The sequence below is a fragment of the Manis pentadactyla genome, chromosome 7, assembly GCF_030020395.1.
Source record: "Manis pentadactyla isolate mManPen7 chromosome 7, mManPen7.hap1, whole genome shotgun sequence".
Classification (NCBI taxonomy): domain Eukaryota; kingdom Metazoa; phylum Chordata; class Mammalia; order Pholidota; family Manidae; genus Manis; species Manis pentadactyla.
In genome coordinates, this window is record NC_080025.1 from 135,187,204 (window position 1) to 135,200,264 (window position 13,061).

At 37.2% G+C, this 13,061-nt stretch overlaps 1 protein-coding gene across 4 annotated transcripts in view; it reads left to right on the forward strand.

The window, feature by feature from the left end:
* IFT56 (intraflagellar transport 56) overlaps positions 1 to 9,673 on the forward strand; it is a 55,600-nt gene extending 45,927 nt beyond the window's left edge. For all 4 annotated transcript variants that reach the window (XM_057504804.1, XM_057504805.1, XM_057504807.1 and 1 more), the window contains 2 exons: positions 5,823 to 5,956; positions 7,340 to 9,673. In XM_057504804.1, coding sequence (XP_057360787.1) covers positions 5,823 to 5,956; positions 7,340 to 7,451 — 246 coding nt within the window. In that variant the 3' untranslated portion in view covers positions 7,452 to 9,673. The remainder of the gene's footprint in view (positions 1 to 5,822; positions 5,957 to 7,339) is intronic.
* The last annotated feature ends 3,388 nt before the right edge of the window (positions 9,674 to 13,061 follow it).

Genomic DNA, 13,061 nt, shown 5'->3' on the forward strand with positions numbered 1-13,061 from the left:
GCCCACCTTTCTTTTATCCTGTAGTAGCTGGTTGTAGGTACTTGTTCTCCACAAGCAGCTGGAATCTCAATCTCTCCGAGTAGTCCTCCTGTCTTTGCTTTCCAACCTCTCTAATCCCCAGAGCACATCACTTAATATGGGTTCATGGTCCTAGAGCAGATCTGCAGAGTTGGATGTTTAGCAGTCCTGGGCTTCCACTCCCTCCCCTCTCCATTTCTCTTCCTCCTGCCTGTGAGCTGAGGTCAAGGGAGGGCTTTGGTCCCACCAGATCACAGCTTTGCTACTTTACTATTTTCTGTGAGGTCTTCTCTTTTCTCCAGATATAGGCCATCTGCTGCAGTATTCTTTTGGGTCGCCCTTTCAGGATTCATTGTATTTGCTGTATTTTTGTGTTATATGTGGTTTTGGGAGGAGGTTTCTGCCTCACTTCTAACACAACCATCTTTTTCCCTACCCTCATTACTCTTTTTCTTATTCCTATTTTTATCAAAAGCCAAGGGAGAAGTGTCAACTCTGTAACTAGATGGAATTGCATGAAGCCTGGGAAAACAGTAGTAGTAGGTAGACAAGAGAATTGGATTAGAAAGAAGATTCAGTTACTGGAAGTTGACCACTGTCTTATAAAAATTGATGGTGAGGATAGAGAGAACAATGTGATGCTAACTTAAAAGGAAAAGCAGGGTTAGAGATTTTGTAGGGAATATGGTTTTTCTCTTTTACAATCGGGAGTAAGAATATATTTTTAGGCAGAAGAAAAGGAGCCATTGAACAGGGGGATTGAAAATTCAAGGAAATGGTAGCATTTTTGATGGGGTAAGACCCAAGACAAGATAAGAGGATGATGGAGTTATATCAAAGATAGATAACAACCTTGAAAATCAATTTGGTGTATTATGTAGTGTCTCGGTGGTTCTACTACCACTCACTAGTTTAGGATTCACTGGAAGTACTCATGACTCAACATAAAATTTACTCATGGCTAAGATTTATTACAATATAATAAAAGCAGGAAAATGTATGTATAGGTGAAGACTATCAAACACAGGTTTTCTTATCCTCCCTTTATGAAAATTGCACGATCACATCTTTCTCCAGCTTCGAATTGCAAAGACATGTACAAGATGTCCTCATTCAGGAAAAACAGAAGTTCCAAATAGGAAAAAAAGACAGCATGAAGTCCTAACATATCAATGATTGCATTAAACGTAACTGGTCTAAATATACCAGTTAAAAGATCCTGGCAGAGTGAATAAAAATGCATGAACCAAGTATGTGCTCTCCAGAAGAAACTCACTACCAATATAATGATATAGGTAGGTTGAAAATAAAAGAATGGAAAAAGATAAACCATGAAATAGGCAGTTCTTTTAACAAACATACGCTTACCATATGACCCAGAAATCACACTCCTGAGAACTTATCCCAGAGAAATGAAGATCTATATCCACGTAAATACATACTCACAAATGTCAACAGCAGCTTTATTTGTAATAGCCAAAAACTGGAAACAATCCAAATGTCCTTCAGTAGGTGAACGGTTAAACAAAGTGTGATTTCTCGATGTCTGACTGTTGACAGCTTTATGCCTCACCCCTCCCTCTTTCCGTTGTGCCCTCATTTGGTGAAATGATAGAGAACCCTAGGTACTCCCTTATCTGACACCATTAGGTGATTCAAACCACAAAGTCCCTGCTTGTTCCCAGGAACCCTCACTCTGGCGCCACCTCCTAACCACAGTAAAAGCTCAGGTCAGTGTCCTTTCCTTGATCTGTCAGGCCATTTTGGATCTGCTTGAGAGACCTGTTCTGCTCCCCTGCCCTCCCTGGAGACCTCAATTATATACGTAAGAAAAGTTTTCTTGCCTGCTTGGTATATGTGTAGCATCATCATTCTCAACATCCAAACCTAACCTTGGGTGGAGCTCCTTCCTGCTTTTTTAGAGTTATGTAAAAGGAACAAACTACTGATACATATATTAACTTAGAATAACAAAGTTATTAATAAGGTAAAAAAGGCATTATGCTGACTGAAAAAGCCAGTCTTAAAGAGTCCCATACTGCTTGATTTCATATATATAACATTCTAGAAATGACAAAATTATTGAGATGTAGAAAAAATTAGAGATTGCCAGGGGTAGGGAATGGTGAGCAGGAAGGGGTGTGCATGTGACTATAAAGGGGAACCGCAGCTTTGTGGTGGTGAAATAGGTCTGGATCTTGATAGCAGTGGTGTTTACATGAATCTCTATGTTTGATAAAATGACAAAACTACTTACATTATTATAGCGAGGTTAATTTCCTGGTTTTGGTACTGTGGTAGTGTAGTATAGTTACGTAAACTATAACTGGGGAAATTGGATGAAAGATTCATTGGACTCTCTGTACTATCTTTGAAACTTCCTGTAAATCTATAATTATTTCAAAATAAAATGTTTTTAAAAATTAACCAAGTAGAGCTATATCCAGTAATATAGATGAATCTTAAAAACATGCGAGACTCCAAAACGACTAGAACTGATATCAGAATACAGCTAAGTTGCAGGATATAAAATTAATACAGAGAAACCTGAGGCTTTCCTATACACTAACAATGAACTAATAGAAAGAGAAACCAGGAAAATGATTCCATTCACAATTACATCAAAAAGAATAAAATACCTAGGAATAAACCTAACCAAGGAAGTGAAAGACCTATACCCCAAAAACTACAAGACATTCTTAAGAGAAATTAAGGAGGACACTAACAAATGGAAACTCATCCCATGCTCTTGGCTAGGAAGAATTAATATTGTCAAAATGGCCATCCTACCCAAAGCAATGTACAGATTTAATGCAATCCCTATCAAATTACTAACAACATTCTTCAATGAACTGGAACAAATAATTCAAAACTTCATATGGAAACACCAAAGATCCCGAATAGCCAAAGCAATCCTGAGAAGGAAGAATAAAGTGGGAGGGATCTCGCTCCCCAACTTCAAGCTCTACTACAAAGCCACAGTGATCAAGACAATTTGGTACTGGCACAAGAACAGAGCCACAGACCAGTGGAACAGAATAGTCTCCAAACATTAACCCAAACATATATGGTCAATTAATATACAATAAAGGAGCCATGGACATACAGTGGGGAAATGACAGCCTCTTCAACAGCTGGTGTTGGCAAAACTGGACAGCTACATGTAAGAGAATGAAACTGGATCACTGTCTAATCCCATACACAAAAGTAAATTCGAAATGGATCAAAGAGCTGAGTATAAGTCATGAAACCATAAAACTCCTAGAAAAAAACATAGGCAAAAATCTCTTGGACATAAACATGAGCGACTTCTTCATGAACATATCTCCCCGGGCAAGGAAAACAAAAGCAAAAATGAACAAGTGGAACTATATCAAGCTGAAAAGATTCTGTACAGCAAAGGACACCATCAATAGAACAAAAAGGTATCCTACAGTATGGGAGAATATATTCATAAATGAAAATCAAAGATCCAATAAAGGTTGACATCCAAAATATATAAAGAGCTCACGCACCTCAACAAACAAAAAGCGAACAATCCAATTAAAAAATGGGCAGAGGAGCTGAACAGAGTTCTCCAAAGAAGAAATTCAGATGGCCAACAGACACATGAAAAGATGCTCCACATCGCTTGTCATCAGAGAAATGCAGATTAAAACCACAATGAGATATCACCTCATACCAGTAAGGATCGCCACCATCCAAAAGACAAACAACAACAAATGTTGGCGAGGTTGTGGAGAAAGGGGAACCCTCCTACACTGCTGGTGGGAATGTAAATTAGTTCAACCATTGTGAAAAGCAATATGGAGGTTCCTCAGAATGCTCAAAATAGAAATACCATTTGACCCAGGAATCCCACTTCTAGGAATTTACCCTAAGAATGCAGCAGCCCAGTTTGACAAAGACAGATGCACCCCTATGTTTATCGCAGCACTATTTACAATAGCTAAGAAATAGAAGCAACATAAGTGTCCATCAGTAGATGAATGGATAAAGAAGATGTGGTACATGTACACAATCGAATATTATTCAGCCATAAGAAGAAAACAAATCCTACCATTTGCAACAACATGGATGGAACTAGAGGGTATTATGCTCAGTGAAATAAGCCAGGCAGAGAAAGATAAATACCAAATGATTTCACTCATCTGTGGAGTATAAGAACAAAGGAAAAACTGAAGGAACAAAACAGCAGCAGAATCACAGAACCCAAGAAAGGACTAACAGTTACCAAAGGGAAAGGGACTGGGGAGGATGGGTGGGAAGAGAGGGAGAAGGTGGGGGAAGAAGAAAGGGGGCCTTACTATTAGCATGTATAATGTGGGGGGGTGCATGGGGAGGGCTGTGCAACACAGAGAGGACAAGTAGTGATTTTACAGCATCTTACTATGCTGATGGACAGTGACTAATGGGGTATGTCGGGGGGACTTGTTGAATGGGGGAGCCTAGTAAACATAATGTTCCTCATGTAGTTGTAGATTAATGATACCAAAATAAATTTAAAAAATGACATGCAAGGCACCAAGGAATTATTTACTGTAGTATTTCATATAGATAAAGAACTAAGAGGCAAAACTCGATTATATTGTTTAAGCATGTATACATAGGGGATAAAACTTTTTTAAAAAATCAAAGAACTGATGACCATAGAAGTCAGAATAGTAGTTACCTCTGGAGGGGGAGGTGAGGGTTGTGGTCTGGATGTGACATACAGGTTGTTTTCTTGTCCATGTTTTGTTTCTTGTCCTGGATGGTGGTTACACTTCTGTTCATGTTATAATCACTATAATCACTGAACTGTACCTTTATGTTTCAATCACCATTGTGCATGTGGGCTATTTCACCAAAAATAAATTTTAAGAGAACATAGGAAGAAGGGTTAACCTTGGAAAGGAATAAAAACACTTTTTCCCAGTGAGATGGGCAGAAAAGAAGGAAAGATGAATGAATGTGTAAATATAATTTCAACCGAAGGGAGAAAAGTATTTTCCCTATGAATTATAGAAAAAAGTTAAGCTAAGAATGCAATGAGATATTAAGGAAATTGGCAAAGATTTAGAACTACAGTTTGCAGGAATGGAGAAGTGACTACCACACTAAATAAGGATTGCCCAGCAATTTGAAGCCTTCAGTGAAATTGATTAACACACATTTATGATTGCCCATCAAGAAAACTCATCTAAGCAAAATTTAATGGTGTTCAACATGTTCTATGTGGCCAATGAAATGTGTAATTTATTTGGGAAAGAGGTCTATCAGAATGGATTAAGTATTTAAACGATTTGGGTTTTAGAATAGTCAATATATACCTAGGCATTCTGAGAATTTAGGAACAAGGTCATGGAAAGACCAATCTGTTGGGGTCTACAAGACCAAATTAGCATGAAATGAATGGTAGTAGTCATCTACTAATGTCCTGAGTAAACTTGAAAATACCCTGTTCAAATCTCAGTGTATCTTGAAGATGAGAATATAATTAGAAGAAATGACAAACGTTGATTACAGCATAACTTGACTGCATGTAAGACTGTATGTAATTCTTTTCTACATATGGAAAAAAATGTTATATTGCTTAAAACTGAATGAAACTAGGCTGATTTAAATTTAACCATTGTACCCAAACTGTGACTTCCCTTCTTGTCTTAATAAGGAATTGAAATTTATCTAATTTGCTAACTGAAAATGTTGTTATTACCTATGTACTTGTTTTACGCAATTCTGTTTCATGGTGTCTTTATGTTTAGTTTCATTCTGTGAAATCTTTCAGCCAGACGTGTTACCATAACACTTTTTTTATTCAGATGGGCCAATTTTACTATTCAGCCAAAGCATTTGATGTCTTAGAGAGGCTGGATCCCAACCCTGCATATTGGGAAGGCAAGAGGGGTGCCTGTGTGGGCATTTTCCAGATGATCTTAGCTGGAAGAAAACCCAAGTAAGTAAACAGACAAGAGATACTTTCTCTATTTATTTGCTGTTCTGGAGGGAATAGAATTGTTTCCTTGGGTGGCATCATCTTTTGAAAACTCAAACTTATAATGATGTTTTAGAATGATGAATAAATTGTTAAGATGTTTTAGATTTCTGTCTGACCTGTTCCTCCAGAAATTTTTAATTTTGTATAATCAGATCATTCTAAGTCACATATGCTGAAGGCATTGAGTTTGTCTCTCAAATATTTTTGCTCTTATTAATAGTAATCTCAATTACTATTTTCATAAACAAATTGTTAATCTCTTCTACTCTTTTCTTTGCCTGTAGGCTTTTTCTTGTGTGTTTTAGTTTAGGCCTCAAAGACTTAGGAATGGAGTGGGTGTAGTTAATAATTCTTTCTCTTTTTTCTTTAGTCGTCTCATATTTTAGGTAATAGGTAATACTGAGACATTAGATTACATAAAATTAAGTGGCATATAGCTTCATTTGTAACAAAAATTAAAATACTTAAAGTGATAATTCAGTTTTCTAAAAATAACTTCATAGAATGGATTGTTACTGATGTATGAACAGATGTGATTGTTTTTATAAATAATCTTTCAAAAATTACTTCCTGCCTTGTATCTACTTCCAATCCTAAATAAAACTTTGAAAGAATTTGGTTAGGTAGAAGAAGATGCTTGAGGGGAAAGAAAACATAGGAAATATGAGAGACCTCTTAGGGAAGATCAGTAGGCAGTTACCTATAAATTTGATAAAGCAATAGAGAGGTTTTAGTATGCACTACTTAAAACATTAGTTTTAATTAAACTTAAATTACTTAAAAGATAAATACTAGGCATTTGCTAAATCTTGATTCCTAACTTGTTTCTTTTCCATATTTATTACTATATTATTTTTCTTGAAGAAATCATCCATTCCTCTTGCTTTGTAAAATTTTACAAATATGGCAGTGACCACCTTAAACAAATGAGAAATCTGAGACTTAGACAAGCTAAGTGACTTATCAGTATGGAGCTTGAATTTGAACCCAACTCTTTGAACTCAGCTCCTTGATACACACTCTTTCTACTATGTCATGCAGAATAAACATAGAACTGTAAATATTTGTCGTATTAGGACGAAAAGACAAATAGCATTAATATAGAGAGTATTAGTAAACAAGGAAAATGGGTTGGTGAGATGGGTTTCACAGAATTTTCATTTTTTTATGCCACCATAAAAATAGAAGAGTAGGAAGTTTGTAACTGGCTTATGAATACACTGAAAGACTATTACCAAAAATGCTGTATTAGAAGTATTTGAAGAACAGTTACAAGTTTATTTTACTTGTTAATTTGGGTTCTTTATTAATATACTCTGCCCTTTCAAATCTTTTCCTCAGAGAAACCCTTCGAGAAGTGCTGCATTTATTGAGAAGCACAGGTAACACCCAAGTAGAGTATATCATCCGGATCATGAAGAAATGGGCCAAAGAAAACAGAGTGCCGGTCTAAAACACAGCTCCGGGGTCCTAGGAAACCAGTCATCACTTGACTTAAGTTGGACATCATTTTCCTCCAGTTTAACGTAAGATGCAGGGCTCTGTTTTACTGGTATTTCCATTCTTGCTTTTCAAGTCTCAAGAGCAGTGACTAGCTTGCTTACCTAGCCTCCTGGCTGAACCAAGTGCCGCAGTCAGCACTGTGGCCCATGTGATCCAACTAGCAATAAAACTGGACTTGTCTGGTGCCTTTCTTCCCAAAATACTCAAGAGTACTCTTCTGGAATATACTGGCTTTAAGGAAAGTAGCATTACTTTTCTCTGTATTAGCATTCCATGGCATTTTCTCCTAACTGCAATAACAAATGCCTTTAGTGCTCAAGCACCATCATTCTATCATTTTAATTTTAGCCATTTCTGTATATTATGCTGGAGAATTCCAGAAAGAGTTTTTTGTAATGCCTCTATGAATCTTGGGAGAGCAGAGGTTATAAATAGCTAGCTATATGATTCTAAAAATGGCAGTAAGATCCTTTATGGAACTGTCCAGTCATTAAGAGTTAATAGGCTTATGGGATTACTCTTTCAGTAATTGAATTCTTGATAACAACATGTTACAGTGGAGTAACTTGCATGTTGCAGTTTTAATAGGTGAGTACTATGAAAAAATCTATGTGGTACACTTAGTGGTATTTAGGAAATAAAGTTCAAATTTCATTAGTCACCTCCCCATTATATTTTAGGTAAAATAACAAAACAAGTTAGGTTTTTTCTTCATGTATCTTGCTAAATAATCATGAATTTTGAAAGCAGGCTGCAAAGATTATATATACACATTGTGGCTATTTATTAACATAATGATAATAGAACATGGATGTGTAAAGCCTTTGAGGGCCCTCCTAATGATGGCTGGACTCTCTGTCCTAAGTCATATTCCAGCCCCATGTTTCTGAGCTCTCACAACATAAGCCTATTATACAACTGAACATTTTTAAGCTCATGACCCATTTTCAGAAAACAGACCTACATGCTTTTATATACCAGATTACCTTTGTTCCTACACCACATAATTTTTTTATATTAGTTTAAGGTACCCAGTATAGCAGGTGTACAAAGTGCAGAGCCATCCTTATCCAGCATGAAAACTGAAAGTCATAATTTCCTGAAGCACCAGAGACAGAGGAATTCCTATAAGCACTGCATCAGGTGTCCCCCACTCACCATAGCCCCAGCATCGCACTGTGGGTGAAGCAGCGGCATAGGCTGGAGATGGAAGCGTGGCAGGAGGCAGAGCAGCTAAGGAGAGCAGATAGATGCCCACAGATTGCCTTTGCCTTCTGGACAGTTGCAAGGGGTTCCTTCCGCTCCCTTCAGGAGGATGGCCAGTTTTCCTTTTATCTTAGACCCAATTCTGTCAGTTCAGAGCACATATCAGAATAGACTGGCCTGAATAACTGAATTAAAGAAAAGAAAGGTACAGCATTTTTCATATATGAAAACAGAGCTTCCGTTTCCTCATTATGTTGGTCCTACTTTTTAAATAATTATCAGCAACAAAGGTCCTGGGTGGGTCAGATCTGGCAAAACCTGCTACAATTTTTAGAATCCTTCTGGTGATTCATACTTACCTCACTTAAAATATTAGGAAACATAATAGGGGGTAAAGACAGATGGAATTTGTCTTTTGGCAATGAAATTCATCTTCCAATTAATTGCTATTATTTTCAAAGTTCCTATACTTGAAAATCAGCTTTTCTATTGACGGCAGTTTACATTTAAATGCGCTTTTGTTGAGTTTAACACTAACTTCTCTCTGCCATTTTCCTGCTTTTGGGGAAAAAATACTCCAAAAATAACAATTCCTAGAATTTTAGACTAATTTTTAAATAAGTTTTTAATCTGTAGAATTGAGCCAGAAAAACCATAAACACTAGTTTAAGAGAGCTACCATCCAACTATATATTACTGAGGATAGCTACTTCTGAAATGTCTTGGTAGTCTCAAGATTGCAAAGTAGGGTAGCATGGCTGTTTTTCTACATGTGATGACATAGAGAAGAAGGTCCACACTTAGAAATGTAGTGTAATGTGTATAGTTCAGAGCATCCATGTACTATTTATAGTCTGTAGCAAATATTACTTGAAAAGGAAAAAATTTTTAATTATTTTTGTACTTCAAAATAATTATTATATTCTCTGTAATATATTCAAATTAAAGTTTGTCATTGGGTTCTTATTATGATATTCATTTGAGTATGGAGAGTGTGGATCCTATCCTGGATATGTCATGTGTGTTTGCCTTTCTTTTCCTGGCTCCAGAGTGAAGGGGAAAAACAAAGTTTTGGGTTCCATGAGTTACTTTTTTTTTTCTTTCTTTTTTTAGATAATTATTTTTTATTGAAGGGTAGTTGACGCACAGTATTACATTACATTAGTTTCAAGTGTACCACACAGTGATAAAACATTTATATACATAATTCTAGGTTCCAGCTATCACCCTACCAAGCTGTTACAATATCTTGACTATATTCCTTATGCTATACATTACATCCCGGTTACTTATTTATTTTACCATTGGAAGTCTGTCCTTTTTTTTTTTTTTTGTGAGGGCATCTCTCATATTTATTGATCAAATGGTTGTTAATGACAATAAAATTCTGTATAGGGGAGTCAGTGCTCAATGCACAATCATTAATCCACCCCAAGCCTAATTTTCGTCAGTCTCCAATCTTCTGAGGCATAACAAACAAGTTCTTACATGGAGAACAAATTCTTACATTATGAATAAGTTACATAGTGAACAGTACAAGGGCAGTCATCACAGAAACTTTCGGTTTTGCTCATGCATTATGAACTCTAAACAGTCAGTTCAAATATGAATACTCATTTGGTTTTTATACTTGATTTATATGTGGATACCACATTTCTCTCTTTATTATTATTATTTTTAATAAAATGCTGAAGTGGTAGGTAGATACAAGATAAAGGTAGAAAACATAGTTTAGTGTTGTAAGAGAGCAAATGTAGATGATCAGGTGTGTGCCTGTAGACTATGTGTTAATCCAAGCTAGACAAGGGCAATAAAACATCCACGTATGCAGAAGATTTCTCTCAGAAGGGGGGGGTGAGGTTCTAAGCCTCACCTCTGTTGATCCCCAATTTCTCACCTGATGACCCCCCTGCGACTGTGCCTGTCTTAGGTTGTTCCTCCCTTGAGGAATCTTACCCATCTCTGGCTAACCAGTCATCTTCCGGGGCCATACAGGGAAATGAAAAGTTGGTAAGTGAGAGAGAAGCCTTATTGTTTGAAATGGTTAGCTTTTTATTTCTTTGCATATTTATGCCCTGTAGCTTCCATGCCCAGCATTTGTCTTGAGGTATCTTTACCACTTGGAAGAATTATGATACTCGGTAAATTTGATATGAGGCACGAATTCTATTTAAGGGTTGTAATTAGGAAGGAAGAAGAAAAGCTATAGAAGTAGCAGGCGGAAGAAAACATGGGAAGATTGATTATTTCTATGACATATCTTCTTGTAGAGTAACTTCAGCATGTATAGGTTTTAAGCTACTACTTAAATTGTGCACACACATTAACATAATAGGAGTATAGTTACATAACCAAAGCATATCTGTAATTACCAGCCATCTCCAGTGAAAACAAGAAAACCAGTTAGGCACATTAGGCATTTGTGAAAACTTATCTATGATATGGTGGATATTGTCCAACTGAACTTGAACAGTCTGAGAGAAATCAGACAAATTAAAACAACCCTTTCCTGGGGAATGTTCACATCCCTTATGTTCTTTTAACAGTAAATAGTCTGTAGTTGTAAGATTTTGGAGCGCTACAATTTGCACTTCTCCTAATTCTTGGTTGAGTTCCAACAGTATAGATCCAGTCAAATTTGTTGTTTTACTGTATGCACAGGCCAGCTTAGATATCTCCTTCATTCCCATGGCAAGTCCAGGAGCTGGTGGAATGAGTGCATCTACAGCTGTAGCAGTGCGTGGATCTTTGTTGGGGTTTTTTGATGATCATATTCTGGCATGGGTCTTCCAGAGAGTGCTGATGTTGGAAGTTCTCTTTCATATCGTATCTTAGTTCATTTTCGGGGTAGCCCAATTAGGCTTTGATCTTCTGTATAAACGCAAACAGACCCTTTGCCTACACTTTTATATGCCCTTTATACCCTTGTGTAGAACTCATTGGAGGTTACCACGCAGGAACTGCCCATTTTTGTTTTGTTTTGTTTTGTTTATGGTATCACTAATCTACACTTACATGACGAATATTATGTTTACTAGGCTCTCCCCTATACCAGGTCTCCCCTATAAACCCCTTTACAGTCACTGTCCATCAGCATAGCAAAATGTTGTAGAATCACTACTTGCCTTCTCTGTGTTGTACAGCCCTCCCTTTTCTCCTACCCCCCCATGCATGTTAATCTTAATACCCCCCCTACTTCTCCCCCCCTATCCCTCCCTACCCACCCATCCTCCCCAGTCCCTTTCCCTTTGGTACCTGTTAGTCCATTCTTGAGTTCTGTGATTCTGCTGCTGTTTTGTTCCTTCAGTTTTTCCTGTGTTCTTATATTCCACAGATAAGTGAAATCATTTGGTATTTCTCTTTCTCCGCTTGGCTTGTTTCACTGAGCATAATACCCTCCAGCTCCATCCATGTTGCTGCAAATGATTGGATTTGCCCTTTTCTTATGGCTGAGTAGTATTCCATTGTGTATATGTACCACCTCTTCTTTATCCATTCATCTATCGATGGACATTTAGGTTGCTTCCAATTCTTGGCTGTTGTAAATAGTGCTGCAATAAACATAGGGGTACATTTGTCTTTCTCATACTTGATTGCTGCATTCTTAGGGTAAATTCCTAGGAGTGGAATTCCTGGGTCAAATGGTAAGTCTGTTTTGAGCATTCTGATGTACCTCCATACTGCTTTCCACAATGGTTGAACTAACTTACATTCCCACCAGCAGTGTAGGAGGGTTCCCCTTTCTCCATAGCCTCGCCAACATTTGTTGTTCTTTGTCTTTTGGATGGCAGCCATCCTTACTGGTGTGAGGTGATACCTCATTGTAGTTTTAATTTGCATTTCTCTGATAATTAGCGATGTGGAGCATCTTTTCATGTGTCTGTTGGCCATCTGTATTTCTTTTTTGGAGAACTGTCTGTTCAGTTCCTCTGCCCATTTTTTAATTGGTTTATTTGTTTTTTGTTTGTTGAGGCGTGTGAGCTCTTTATATATTCTGGATGTCAAGCCTTTATCGGATGTGTCATTTTCAAATATATTCTCCCATACTGTAGGGATCCTTTTTGTTCTATTGATGGTGTCTTTTGCTGTACAGAAGCTTTTCAGCTTAATATAGTCCCACTTACTCATTTTTGCTGTTGTTTTCCTTGCCCGGGGAGATATGTTCAAGAAGAGGTCACTCATGTTTATGTCTAAGAGGTTTTTGCCTATGTTTTCTTCCAAGAGTTTAATGGTTTCATGACTTACATTCAGGTCTTTGATCCATTTTGAGTTTACTTTTGTATACGGGGTTAGACAATAGTCCAGTTTCATTCTCCTACATGTAGCTGTCCAGTTTTGCCAGCACCACCTGTTG